At 35.0% G+C, this 14,336-nt stretch overlaps 1 protein-coding gene across 1 annotated transcript in view; it reads left to right on the top strand.

Moving 5' to 3' along the window:
- Positions 1 to 14,336, top strand: part of LMLN (leishmanolysin like peptidase) — a 47,333-nt gene that overhangs the window by 14,190 nt on the left and 18,807 nt on the right. The window contains 6 exon segments of the mRNA XM_074301462.1: positions 612 to 729; positions 1,731 to 1,909; positions 4,547 to 4,652; positions 8,389 to 8,483; positions 12,528 to 12,645; positions 13,176 to 13,283. Of these exon segments, the coding sequence (XP_074157563.1) occupies positions 612 to 729; positions 1,731 to 1,909; positions 4,547 to 4,652; positions 8,389 to 8,483; positions 12,528 to 12,645; positions 13,176 to 13,283 (724 nt within the window).

Raw genomic sequence — 14,336 nt, 5'->3', positions numbered from 1 at the left:
GGGGACTTCACATTTGTAGGGACATAGACATGAATCATGAATCATGAATTCCATTTGGGCTATATATTGAGATATCTCAGAGGCAACTCTGGGTAAGGTCAATATAAGCTAAAGAGAAAACTATTTGGGAGATAGCTGCTAAAACTGAACCCATGCTGTATGTGTACATGCAGAATTTCAGGTGTTGGGCTACAGGTTACATATTTATGAGTCACTGTGAATAAATACAATAGAGTCATCCCCCTCCCTCAGCACAGGTCTTTGTTGTATACCCCAGGAAAAAGTGAAATCTGGCATTACTGTTGTGATGGCATATATAAAAAAGTGCCAAATTAGTAATCCAAGAGAAAAGCATATCTGTGATATTGGTCTTTTTTCTTTTTTCTTTTTTTCTGTCTGATTATTGGCTATGTGAATTAGACCTCAAATATTTCAAATGGTGAATTTACAAGGTTTACTTGTAACAATTATTACTCATATTTCTTACTAAAGTAACAAGTAGTAATAATGACAGTAGAGTAGCAACTTATTTTTCCAATGTTTTTAACTGTTTTGCCTTTTTAAACTTTTTTCTTTTCCCTCATGATAACTTCCGTACAAATGAACTGAAGACAATGTGCAACAAATCAGTATATAAGAAAGAGAAACGACCCTCATAGATACTGTAAAGACTCTTGTGCCGAACATACTAAGTGTGGTCCCATCCGAGTGCCTGAGGAGCATCTTCAGGTAGTTTCATTCTACACTTATTAATGGGGTAATGTTTTCATAGAATTTTAAACACAGAAAAACTTTATTCTTTTTTTGAGCTTTAAACTTCTTATTTTAGTTGAACCTATGATTTCACTAGGGTAGGGAAGGTATGGTGTGAAAACTTTTTATGCCCTTCATGATCTATAAACATTTTCAACTTAGCATCTTAGAAAGTTGTTTTGGCCCGAGGAGGTTATGTGATTTGCCCAGCATCAAATAGCTAAGATGTGTCAGAAGTGGAACTTGAATCCCAATGGCTCAACTCAGAACTACCTCTCATTATTTTTTGAAAAGTATAATTGAAATAGCCAATATTGGCTTCTTATAAGTTATCTTTTCTCTTTGCCAATTATTCTTCCTTCTGATAAAAGCTGAAGCTCCTTCAGCTCTGATCCATTTTATTTTTGTCCATTACAATACACATTTCAGATAATGTTACATTTGTATATTAAGGTAAACTAAGAGGAGACAAGGTTCTGGCAATGATCAATTTTTAAATTAGGCTAGCAGCAGTGGCCTGTATCAATGACCAGAAACCACAAGATAGAGCTTACTAGTCTATATATAGTTTTGTGAAGTGTAAGAGAACAAAGAACAGAATTGAGACTTAAAGAAATATGGTCATAGTAATTGACTATACTTGTACAGTATAGTATAAACTATATAGTATATAGTATATTATACTATACTACATTATACTATACTATACTATCTAAACTACTTGATTCATAGTAATTGAAACAAGTGACTTAAACAAAACAAACCCAATAGAGAATTTAGGGATATGATAGATGAGTGGTTGAAAGAGGCTAGGTGAATTTCAAGAGATTATGTGATATAATAAAATGTGAACCTTGAGAATAATATGTCATAGAAAAGCTGTATCATATTTATATTTTGTGTATTTCATTGTATGCTTTCAAAAGTTAACTAATAGTTTCTTTACTTTTGTTTTCCCTTGAAATTCATTGGGTCAGCAATGTTGGGTTTATAATGAGTCTGAACGGATGCGTAGATCATCAGGCTTGCCAAGCAGCAAGGGCATTAAAGATGCTGACTTTGTGCTGTATGTCAGTGCTCTAACCACTGAGAGGTGCAGCCAAGAAAATATCATTGCTTATGCAGCCTATTGCCAGCAAGAAGCAGAGATGGACAGGTAACCATTAATCCTAATTTTTTTCATTATGAACTTAATATTTTAATATACAAAGATGACCAAAAAGTGATGTTTATGATATTTTGAACTTATTGTGTAATTTGTTTCATGAAATGTATATTTAATTTAGTACGATAGTAACAAAATTGCTGTTTGTGTTTTTTCTGAATTATTTTGTTTTCCTTCTGTGTATAGTTTAAATGTTATGCTTTGTCTATTTTTTAATTTATTTGCATTACTCTCACTACCCACTGTGGAAGAACATTCTGTACTCTAGGTTGTGGGCACAAGCCTGTCAAAAACAATTTTTAATTTTAGATTGTTCTAATCTTTTGCTTAGAAAGAGGACTAAAGATGGATAGTAACCTAATGACTCAGAAAACCTTTCTCTATCACAAGCTTTGAAGTTAAAATTATAGCATTCCTAAACAGTAGACATGGTTGTAATATTTGATAAAATATAGTTATGGGTCTCAAAGTAAAAGTTCAGTTAATAGTTTGCTTCCTCAAATCAGACAATAGACATTTATATTGATGGCTTGCCCTTGGAGAATGATTTTCATAAAGCCATTCAATTCCTCTTTGATCATTCCCTTCAAATTTCTCCTTTGCCACTGGTCATATGTATACCTAAGAGGTATTTCTAATAATACAATATATATTGAAGTTACTATTTCATTCATTTTTTTTCTTATTCCTTTATCTGTAAAACAAAGCCATTTTATTCCACTTTAAGATATTCCATAACTTTAATTATGAATTTTAATACAACCAAAACATTTTTAAAAGCCAAAGGAACCTTAAAGATTATCTAATTTGGTCAGCCTTTTGTAAATAAGTAAAATGAGAAATGTAGAAATCAAAAGAATTTAAGGATCATCTAGTCCAGTGGAGTCTCTTACATTGGTGCCCCAAGGTTTTGCCCTAAGTCTTCTTCTCTACATATGTAAGTTCCCCCTTGGTACACTCACCATGGGCTCCATTATCTCAAAGACATCTAAAACTTTACGTCTAGACCTAATCTTTCTTCTGATCTCCATTCCCATGGATCTGGCTGCTTCACTCTTATGCCCAGAGGTATCTCAGTCTCAAAGCATCTTCTTCCCCCTCTCCCCCCTTCAACAGACCTTCCTGCGTCTGCTGAAGGTGCCCTGTCTTTCTAGTCAGTCAGATTGAAAATTTGGAGGCCTCTTTGACTTTTCTCTCTTTAGGCTCTGCCCAATCCATGCCAGTTGTACTTCCACAACAGTTTTTTCATCTTTTTCCTTCTTTTGACTTACACATCCCTAGTCTTTCCCCAGGTCTCCTCCTTCTTGACCCTTCTGTTGTGTGTGATACTGTTGCTTCCCTTCCCTTCCTGGAGGCTTTTATGATAGTATTCTCTTCTGGCCCTTCTCCTTGTGCAGCTACTCCTTGGGATCCTGTACTGACTCATCATCTATACTGCCCTTCCTAATTGTGGGCATTCCGCAAGGCCTTTTTTTTTTCTTCCACTTTTTTCTTTGTAAATTTATCAGTTCTCATGGTTTTTAACTATCAACTCTAAGCAGATGACTCCCAAATCTATATCTTCAAACCTAGTATAGCTTCATTCCCCAATTACTAGGGCTTAACAGATGTTTCAAACTATATGTCCCACAGACATTTTAAATTGAGCATGTCCAAGACTGGACTCATATTTTCCCCAAACCCACCTATCTTGCAAATGTAGTTATTTCTGCAGAAGGTACCACCGTTCTTCCAGTCTTTCAGGTTCATACTTTGACATTATTGTTTGCTATTCCCAAATCTAGTCACTTGTTAGATCTTACCATTTCTATTTCCATATCGCTTGCATCTGACCTCTCTGTTTGTACACCCATCACTCCAGTTCAGGCAGTGCCACAAGTCTTTCCATACTCCAATTCAGCCTCCACTTGGTTGCCAAAGAAATGTCCTACTCACTACCTCCAAGGGCTTCATATTTCCTCTCAGATCAGTTGACTAGCATTTGTTAAGCACCTTCTTATATTTATCTTCCAAAGTCCTTGACAGTCTAGTTTTAACCTACTTTTCTGACATCCGTTTTTCTGACATTACCTGCCTTCCTGAACATTTTGATACAGCCCCACTGGCTGCCTTTGTGGTCCTCACATGTGGTATTCCATCTTTAATCTGTGTACACTGTCAGTATTTCATCCCTGTGATGCACTCTTTCCTCCTTGCTGCCTCACAGCTTTCTTTGCTTTCTTCAAAATGCTATTTGACCACTACTTTCTACATGAAACCTTTACTGATCTCCAAAGTGCCAAAGTCTCCCCATCCCACAGTACTTTACTTCATACCTTTCTGCATTTTACTCTCCTTGAGTATAGGGGTTGTTTTATTCTTTGTGATTTGTATTCCTAAGGGCTTGATACTGGTAGGTGCTTAATTGATGCTTGTTCATTATTGATTAATTGTTAGTACTGTGATTAACATATACATAAAAACCTCTTCCTTAAGGGAGGGGATGGAAGAAGTATTCTGGTACAGAAGCATGCTATATATTTAGCAGCCTTCCTATGCTTCCAAATGGTAACATTGAGTTGTAAATGGTTAAGCTGCAGAACAACATTATTCATGATTTAACTTAAAACATATTATCTGTTTTAACAGGCCAGTAGCAGGATATGCAAACCTGTGTCCAAATATGATTTCTACTCAACCTCAGGAATTTATTGGAATGTTGTCAACTGTGAAACATGAGATTATTCATGCCTTGGTAAATTTTGTTATTTGAAGATCTATTATATTTTTATTCTGTTGCTCTTTCCTACATACTCTTTATCTTCTGCCCTTTTAGGAGTGAATTAGGAGACCATATTTGTGATTTAGATATGATTTAGAGGAAACTCCTTTTATCAATGCAGATAGACCCTTCTTCTGCAGTGTCTAATCTTAGATGATTGTGTGATTAAGTGACTTCTCCAGCATTATTTAATCAGTATAAGTAAGAGTTGACACTTAAACGCTAGTCTTTATGACTTCCAGCCACTTTCTAACTACTTTGTCCAGATTACCTTTTTTAACTCTTACTTGTTCCTCTTTTATATTAAAAAATTATTCTTAATGTAAAACCAGGAGTATGGGTCCTTACATTTGTATATAATAATCTTTGTTGATTAAGATTCTACTAATTCAAAAGCTTTGTAATTAGAACAAGGATGCGATTATGTTTGTTGTATTATTTGTAAGGATTACATTTTCTAAGAAATTAAAAGTTTAAATATTAAAGAAATAAGAAGTAGCTTAAATGTGATTTAAGAGATTATGTGAACTATTTTTAAAAAGCTATTTTTCTAGGGGCAGCTAGGTGGTTCAGTGTATAGAGCACCAGCCCTGAAGTCAGGAGGACTTGAGTTCAAATCTGGTCTCAGAAACTTAACACTTCCTAGCTAGGTGACCCTGGGCAAGTCACTTAATCCTAATTGCCTCAGCAACAACAACAACAAAAAAGCTATTTTCTCATCTTTTTCATAATTTTTAGATACTTATTTAAGCAAGCATCTTTCTGACCTTGACTAGGGAAATTTTTGGTAGTCTGTTTTTACTTGGGGCCTTAAAAGTAATAAAACTATTTTAAAATTTTTATTTTTGAAACTGGGTCTTTCTTACCAAGGCTGCATGTACAACAGTTTCTCATAGGACAAACCCACTATTGATGAGCACAAAAGCTTTGACCTATTCCTTTTCCTACATGGACTTCTTTACCCCTCTTAGGCAGCCTGGTGTCCTTCATCTCCCATAAAACCACCATTTGGGTGTTAGACTTAGTTGTTTCTGCAGCTCAGAACTCCTGAGATCAAGCAGTTTACCAGCTTTACCTCCCCAGGAATAGGGATTATAGATCACTACGCCCATTCCATTCACCTATTTAATTTTATATAGAAGATCCTCTGAGATATGTAAATGACATATGCAAGTAGAATTTTTCAAAGTATCCTATAATCTAGGTTTTTCACTCATTTGTAAATACCTTCCTTCTAATTAGAGGATAATTAGGGAGATATATTCTGGAGGACTTGAGTTCAAATTTGGCCTCAGACTTACTAGCTGTGTGACCCTGGGCAAATCACTTTGCCTTGCAAAAAACACAAAACAACCAAAAAGGAACAGATAGACTTCACTCATTTCAATTTTCAGAGGCATTGTGCTAGGCCTGGGATGGAAAGACAAAAAAATAGAAATAGGGGCAGCTAGGTGGCGCAGTGGATAGAGCACCAGCACTGAATTCAGGAGGACCCAAGTTCAAATTTGGTCTCAAGACACTTAACACTTCCTAGCTGTGTGACCCTGGGCAAGTTACTTAACCCCAGTCTCAGGGGGGAAAAAAAATATAGAAACAATTTCAACTCTGATACTAATGAAAAATAGATGTAAGTGAACCATAAACTAATGTGTTTTTTTACTCCACATTCCTTGAATACTCTATACTGTATATATTTTGTTATGCTATCTATATAATTCTCAAGATATTTAATCATTAAAGATGTAGTTAAACAAAATGAAACTTCACCTTGATTTAACAAATTAAGGTGGTACTGAAATTATGCTTTTGTTTTATGAACCGATGAAACCGAATCTCTCAATTACAGAAAAAGAAAGTATTCTAAGAGATATTGTTATAGATGCTCAGTATCCTGAGCAGAGAAGATCAAAAGGGAATATTTAGTTATAGTTTTATCATAATATTAATAATTCTATAAATAAACCTAGAATTAGGATTTTAGGACATAGAAAATAAATTGGTTTATGTCTTTAAAAACCAATTCTATAGACAATTCATCTTAAAATCATTACTATCATTGTGAATTATAAGAATACCTTTACATATAGCACTTTAGAGAGACCTAAGGGAATATAGAGTATTGTACTCTGACTTAGAAAGATCTGAGGTCAAATCTCCCCATGCCTTAGACAACTCCTTACACTTCCTAAACCACAGATGTATTATATGTCTCCTATTCTAATATATAATACTTTAAGGTTTGCCAATCACATTCCTTATAAATAGAAGACGATGAATAATTCAAGTATTTTAAATGACTTCTAAGTCACCTAGCTTGTAATTTGGAATCATGTTTCTAATTTAGATCTCCTGATTCTAAGATCAGTGCTCTTTTCATTATGCTATGTTGTATCTCTTAAAAATATTTATATACCCCCTTCCTTCCACCAACATGTATATAAAGTTGTAGATGCGCATGTCTATTACTTACCTATGGAACAGAGTGTGAGTGTGAGATTTGCTGGTAAAAATTTTGAATGTTTTCAGGATGACATGATGATAGAATATGTATTCAATAGCTTTTAAAAAGCATGTTGAAAAATGTAGTTTTTATTTTCTTAACTCTACCATAATTATGCTTTTAATTTATTTTTTCAATTTTATAATTCTCCTCTTCTTATTCTAATAATTTGCATTAGGCTGTCTTAGCATGTCAGAAGGGGATAAAATCCAGTAATATCATAGGGACAAAAGATTGATAGATTGAATGTTTTCAAGCTGATATGATGATAGAATATGTATTCAATAATTTTTAAAAAAGGATGTGGTAAAATGTAATTTATTTTCTTAACTCTACCATAATTATGTTTTTAATTTATTTTTTCAGTTTCATAATTCTCCTTTTCTTGTTCTAATAATTTGCATTATGTTGTCTTAACATATTAAAAGGGGATAGAAATCCAGTAACATCATAGGGACAAAAGATTGATCGACTTAGGTTTTAAGTGTCTAATGACACTAGAGCCAAGAGTTAAACAAATAGAACAAAAGTGTCAGCTACAGACAAGCTGTATAATTCATTGCATTAAGCTAATTAAATGAATAGTATCCATCACTTATGGATATTAGCTATTACATATTCTAGTTCTGTAAACTGGGTCATGATAATTAAAGTAATAGAGAGAGAATGATTAGGAAATAACCTTTCATATCAAATAATTTATGGCATTATGGGACTTCTTTATTTCACAAGTGAAATTTGAGCATCTTAAGAATACCCTTGTATGAAATGGTTATTATCCTGATTATAAATGAACACTCTAAGGGCACTGAAGCCTAGTTGCTCGTAAGGAGTTTGAATCTTATGACTCAGCATAGATCTTACTTTTCCCCAAGGCAGCCTGTACTTTTCATAGTACCTGAGTGAGGTAGAAGCAGCATGGAGCTGAGAGCAGTTAAGCAATTGTAATCTGCTTAAATTCTTCACTGACACCAAAAATTTTTTTTACCATGTTCACATCCCTTTTGTACCACGCTGAAAGTCTGATAACAGAGGAGAACTACAGAAGCTTGAGAGCCCAGTCATTTTTAGAGTAGGAGCAAATAAGCCTGTAATTCACTCACTCTTTATGTTAACAAAATTGTCTTAGTATGTAATAAATTGATGTTTGTCCAAAACTTTATATAATTGCCTCTTTAAAATATTTTGTGGTTTTTGGTTTTTTAATAGGGTTTTTCTGCTGGACTTTTCGCCTTCTATCATGATAAAGATGGAAAACCTCTGACTTTTAGATATGCAAGTGGTTTACCACCTTTTAATAGCAGGTATTTGGTTTTTTTTCATTTTTGTTTCTTTCTTTGGGTAAAAAATGTTAAGCCTACTTATATATTCAGATAATGTTTTAATGAGGAAAGATTAACTTGGTGCTCAAGTTCAGAGTCTAAAATAGCAGAGATAACAAGCATGCCTTATCAGACCTTACTTTTGAAAGTAAACAAAAACTCCCATAACAGTAAAACTCCAGTAGTATAATCTGCTCTCATTTAACAATGAGTATTAGTTCATTTTTCCTTTCTTCTGGTACTTGTGTTGAAAAAAAAAAATAAGCCCATTTCATTCACCTTTTTAATTTTATATAGAAGATCCTTCTCTGAGATATGTAAATGACATATGCAATAAACATGTAGATTTTAACAAAGCATTTATATTATTCTTGTGGATTAGAAGAGGAGATATGGACAATATGAGTGCCTTTTTTATGGATTTGGAGTTGGTGAAAGGCTCAGCTCAGTTTGATGTTGATGTGGAAGTTTCCCTTGGCTCTGTATGATTTAATTTTTTTTGTCTGTGACTTGGATAAAGGCATAGAGGTACAGTTAATGTTTTTGCATGAAAGGATCCAAAAAAAAGCCGAAATTTAATAGGGATAAATTTAAAATCCATAGAGATTTCAAATTGTCAATTTCACAAGTATAAGAGGAGAGGGAGGGGCGCATGGATAGACAACAATTAATCTGAAGACACTTAAATGAATCAACTGTATGTTTGATAAATGAATCAACAATATGTTTGATATGGTAGCCAAAATAGCTAATGTGATTTTAGACTGAATTTATAGTGAGGGTAGGCAAGCTAGTCTGATAATGCATGTTTGTTATCTGCTCTGGGGAGGCTAAAGCTGGTGGATCCCATGAGTTTTGGAATCCTGAGATAAAGTAGATTAAGCTAAGTGGGTTTCTGTAATAAATCTTGTCATCAATATAGTGAACTCTTAGAGGCACAGGACCATAGGACTGCCTAAGGAGGATCAAACAGGGAAAAATCAGAAATAGTATCGATTAAAGCTTCTTTGCTGATCCATAGTGGGATCAAGGCCATGATAAACCATGGCATTTCCAACCTGACTGAGATAGGAAGACTCAGTTAAAACAGAATAAAAAGTTAGATAATGGTGAAGGCCAAGGAAGAAATAGTCCTTTTGTTCTTTGCCTTAGTTAGATATGGTTAGACCATATCTAGAGTGTTGTATTCAGTTCTGGCAGCCACATTTCAGAGAAAACTGAAAAAAGGAATCAGAATGATTAAGGATCTCAAGATCATATCTTACAAGTATCAGTTAAGACAATGGGACTATTAGCTTGAATTTAAAAAAAAAAAAATGCCTGAAAGGCCTTGTTCATTCTTAATTAACACATTATCCTATTTACCAAAGAAGCTTTTCCAAATTTTTCATTCCTTTTCAAAACTCTCATGGCTTCATCTTCCCGAATACTTTCTCAGCTTAGAACCTTGCCTCATATTTCACTGAAAAACTGAGGCTTAATTTCCTGGGAGCTCCCTCTTCTTCCTTCCTTGTTAGCTCCCATCACCTAAATTCTTTCTGCCTCTATTCCCTCTTTTACTCCTATCTCACATAAAGAGTTAGCCCTTCTCCCTAACAAGGTAAACCTCTCTCTATTTGTACAAGTGATCCCATTCTATCCTGTCTTTTCCCGCAGTTTACCCCTATCTTACCACTATTCTGTCACTTATATTCAACTTCTCCCTGTCCATCGGCTCCTCTACAAATACACTCATGTCTTTGTTAATCCTCAAAAGACCCTCACTCAGTCCTTCCATCTCTACTGTATTCCCGAAAGAAGAAGGGTTGAGAAGGCTTGATAATAGGTGCCTCAACTTCCTTTCCACTCTTTCTTAACTCTCTGCAGTCTGACTTCCAACCTTATCCTTTAAGGAAAAGGATCTCCATAGTTATGAGTCATCTCTCACTTGCCTGATCTGATTGGTCTTTTCGCAGTTCTTAACCCTTTGGCCTCTCCACCCCTTTATCAGTCCCTTTCTCCTTGATACTCTTCTCTGGGTTTTATGCTACTCCTGCTCTCGGCTTTCTCCATCAGTATTCCTCTTTTACTAGTTCATCATCCAGGCTGTACCACTAATGGTGGGGGTCACTTGGGCTCCATTCTGAACTCTTTTTTCCCTATCTTTATACTAGTTTTCTTGCTGATGTCATCAGTTCTCCTAGATTCAGTTATCATCCTTACAATGATGATTTATCTTCTTTCTAACCTCTAGACGACATTTTCAACTGTCTATTAAATATCTTGAAGTAGATGTTGCCCCGACATCTGAAGCTCACCATTAGCCTGTTGATTGGCCCCCCATCTCAAGGCCCTCTCCTCAGTTCTCCCCCTCACTCGGCATCCATTGGTCTTCCCAAAGGATGGGGCTGTCTGTGCCAGGCAATAAAACCAGTGCTTTCCTACAACTCCCAAGAGCAATCTGAATGAGCCCATGTTTACAGCTCTTGTACCCTGCCCTCTTCCTTCTTCTACCTTCTGCATTGCTGTCCTCAGAGAAAACATCCTATTTTCTTCACTTTGGACCTTTTCTCTGTCATTCGTGCCTGAAATGCCCTCCTCCTCCTCCTCCTCTCCTTCTCTGTTTCCTTCAGACCATGGCTAAAATCTCACCTTCCTTCAGAAAATTTTTTATGATCCCTCTGTTGAAGTTCAGAGGAGGTAAAAGAGTAAATATGAAAGAATAATTGTAAAAGACTCAATGTTTACCTTCTTATATGGGATCGCATATGCAGACCCTGCAGACCTCCAGCTGGGGGATGTCTCCTCTGACTGTTGGTTGGCTCTCCTGCTCCCAAACTCAGTTTGAGGTGTTATTTAATATTGTTTAGAAGGAAATGTTGGGAGGGTCAGCCACACCCCAACTTATACTCTGCCATCTTGGCCAAGACCTATCTTTTCAGTGCTACCAATATTTCTGGATGACAGGCATGGAACACAGCTTTCTCAGAAGAATTTAAAGTGACTATCATACAGGATATACATACATACAGGGAGAGGGCAGCAAAGAGGCAGGCGGTAATGTGAATAAGATCTCTAAAGAAGAACAAGAGCATTTGGTATCTTGAGGAACTGTATGATAGAAAGAGCCATAAGGACATGCCATAAGGACAGGTAACAGTAGGTGCTCCATTGATACATGAGCAATGTCGGGGGAGAGCAAGGAAGGCCTCCAGTAAGTTCAGGAGACAAAGACAAAAGCTGCATAGAATGGGCAGGCATGGTGTTTGCAATTCACTGGAGCTGCCTTTGGAATTGACGAGATGACAGTGTATCCTTTCCATCTGTGTTATCTGTAGATCTGTTAAATATAGCCGTCTATACTTTCATCTAAAAACATTGAACAAGATTAATAAAATGAATAATAATTCAATCTTTATATATATATACATATATATATATATATATATATATATATATATATATATATATATATTACACTTTTACAAACAATGTCATTTGATTCTTATAATAAACCTTTAAAGTAGATCGTGAAACAATTATTTACATTCTAAAGATGAGGAAATTGTTTCAGATATAATTTCCCTGAATATTTACTGGTGAATACACTAGTTGGGCCAATTAGATGGAATAGAAGATAGAGTTCTGGGCCTGCAGTCAGGAAGATATAATCTTTATGAGCTCAAATCTGGCCTCAGACATTTACTATCTGTGTGACCCTAGACACTCAACCTTATTTATCTCAGTTCCTCTTCTAAAATGATCTGGAAAAGGAAATGGCAAACTACTTCAGTATCTTTGTCCTGAAAATCTCAAACAGTGTCATGAAAAGTTAAATACAACTGAAATAACATTATTAGACATTGAATAGACCATGAATCTGAACAAGTATTACATCAAAAATAAGTGCAAGAAAGAAGATGGTATCTATTTGGTGCAAGTGACTATTAACAATAGCTTTTTAAGAAACCTAGATTAACTCACACATACTTTTATATCTAAAATACCAATAAATTTGAAAAATGTGATGTTTTATTTTAATTGTAGTCTTGGATTGTATCAGTGGAGTGATAAGGTGGTTCGAAAAGTGGAGAGACTTTGGGATGTTCAGGGTAGTAAGATGATACCGCACAGTGTGTTTCTTCTCGTAACACCCCGTGTTGTTGTGAGTATTATTTCTTTTTGAATCTCTACCATCCTCACTAGTTATGGGCACCTAATTTTTTATTGTTTCAAATTCTATAAGCTTTTCAAAGTCTTATTTCATAATTTTTTAGTGGAACAAACAATATAAAGTAAATATAGTGGAATCCTAGCCCTGGTAGTAGCCTGTGTACATGAAAATCTGAATATTCCATAACTCACCTTACAACTTCCTTAATCCTGCTCCCATCCATTCCCAGTATGCGCACACTCACACATACACACACACACACACACACACACACACACACACACACACACACACCAGGCCCAACAAAGGTATCCAAAAATCTTCAAATGGGTAAGGACATAATAGAAAAATACTAAAGACAGTTGTAATGGCATACAAACATTCATTTTAAATACAATTTTTTTCTTAGTATTTCTTTCCATTGTAATAACAATTCAACATCCTTGCTGTTTACAGAGTTATAAAAATTGTGTCACATATTTTGCTAATTTAATGAGCTTTATATTTCTTTTGTTTCTTAGGAAGAAGCTCGGAAACATTTTAATTGTCCAATTCTGGAAGGAATGGAACTTGAAAATCAGGGTGGTCTAGGCACTGAGCTGAACCACTGGGAAAAACGGTTATTAGAGGTTAGTTTTAATGGAAAAAAAATTTTTTTAAACTAGTAACAGAATTAGTAGTTTTGTAGTGTAGGTTTAATGTTGCAAGATCAAATTTCTAATAAGGAATCTGCATAACCCCTAAATAGGGTAAGATAGGATGTGAAAATTATTGAAATATTTCATCGTGTTATTAAATCCTTTTTAAGTTCCCTTATGCCTTCTTTTGCTCTAAATTCAATGAAAGTCTTACTCTGATACCTCATCATGGTTTGTAGCACAGTGGGTTCTTGAAGATTTTCCCAGTAGAACATCAGTTCTGTAAATCCTTAACTAAGCTGGAGAGGCTTTGAATGGAGGAGCTGAAAAATGCTATTTTTCTGTTATTTGAGATCCATACTAAATATAGATTTAGAGCCAGAAGGTTTACCTTTTGTGATTTAGTGATAATGATTTAGTTATGCCTCAGAAATTCACAAAGGCCATCTACTAAGAGAAATTGCACTATGTGGAAAGGATCCCATTCTAGTGAAGTCATGGATCTCTGAGATATGGAAATAGAAAAATATTTCCCTTAAAAACAGATTTCATGTGATTTCCAAGTTAGTCTTTTTACTATGCTAGCACATTTGGCAGAAATAAAGGTTATATATTGGGTTAAAGAACTTGAGGATATGGTGTTTCTTTCAACTTGCTTTCTTTGGATAGTGACTTTGGATAGTAATAAAATGAATAGCATTGACGTGCTTCTGTTTTTAGTTGTTGTATGTTATCCCAGCTCCTCAGAGTTGAAAATTATTGAGAAATTATTGGAGTCTTCTCTTCCCCCTCCTTTTCCTTATCTTCTCCCCTGTGTACACATTCCCTTTCCTATTCTCCCCACGTCTCCTTCCCTACATTAGCTCAGTAATTACCTCAGCCTTTTACTTTATTTTGCCAAGAGATATTGAATAGACCATGAATCTGAACAAGTATTACATCAAAAATAAGTGCAAGAAAGAAGATGGTATCTATTTGGTGCAAGTGACTATTAACAATAGCTTTTTTTTTTATTATTGTAGATTTTTATAAGTATTTTTTTAT

The sequence above is a fragment of the Sminthopsis crassicaudata genome, chromosome 3 (assembly GCF_048593235.1).
Source record: "Sminthopsis crassicaudata isolate SCR6 chromosome 3, ASM4859323v1, whole genome shotgun sequence".
NCBI lineage: Eukaryota > Metazoa > Chordata > Mammalia > Dasyuromorphia > Dasyuridae > Sminthopsis > Sminthopsis crassicaudata.
The sequence above is the reverse complement of the archived record's forward strand: the minus strand, read 5'-3'. Positions and strand labels throughout refer to the sequence as shown.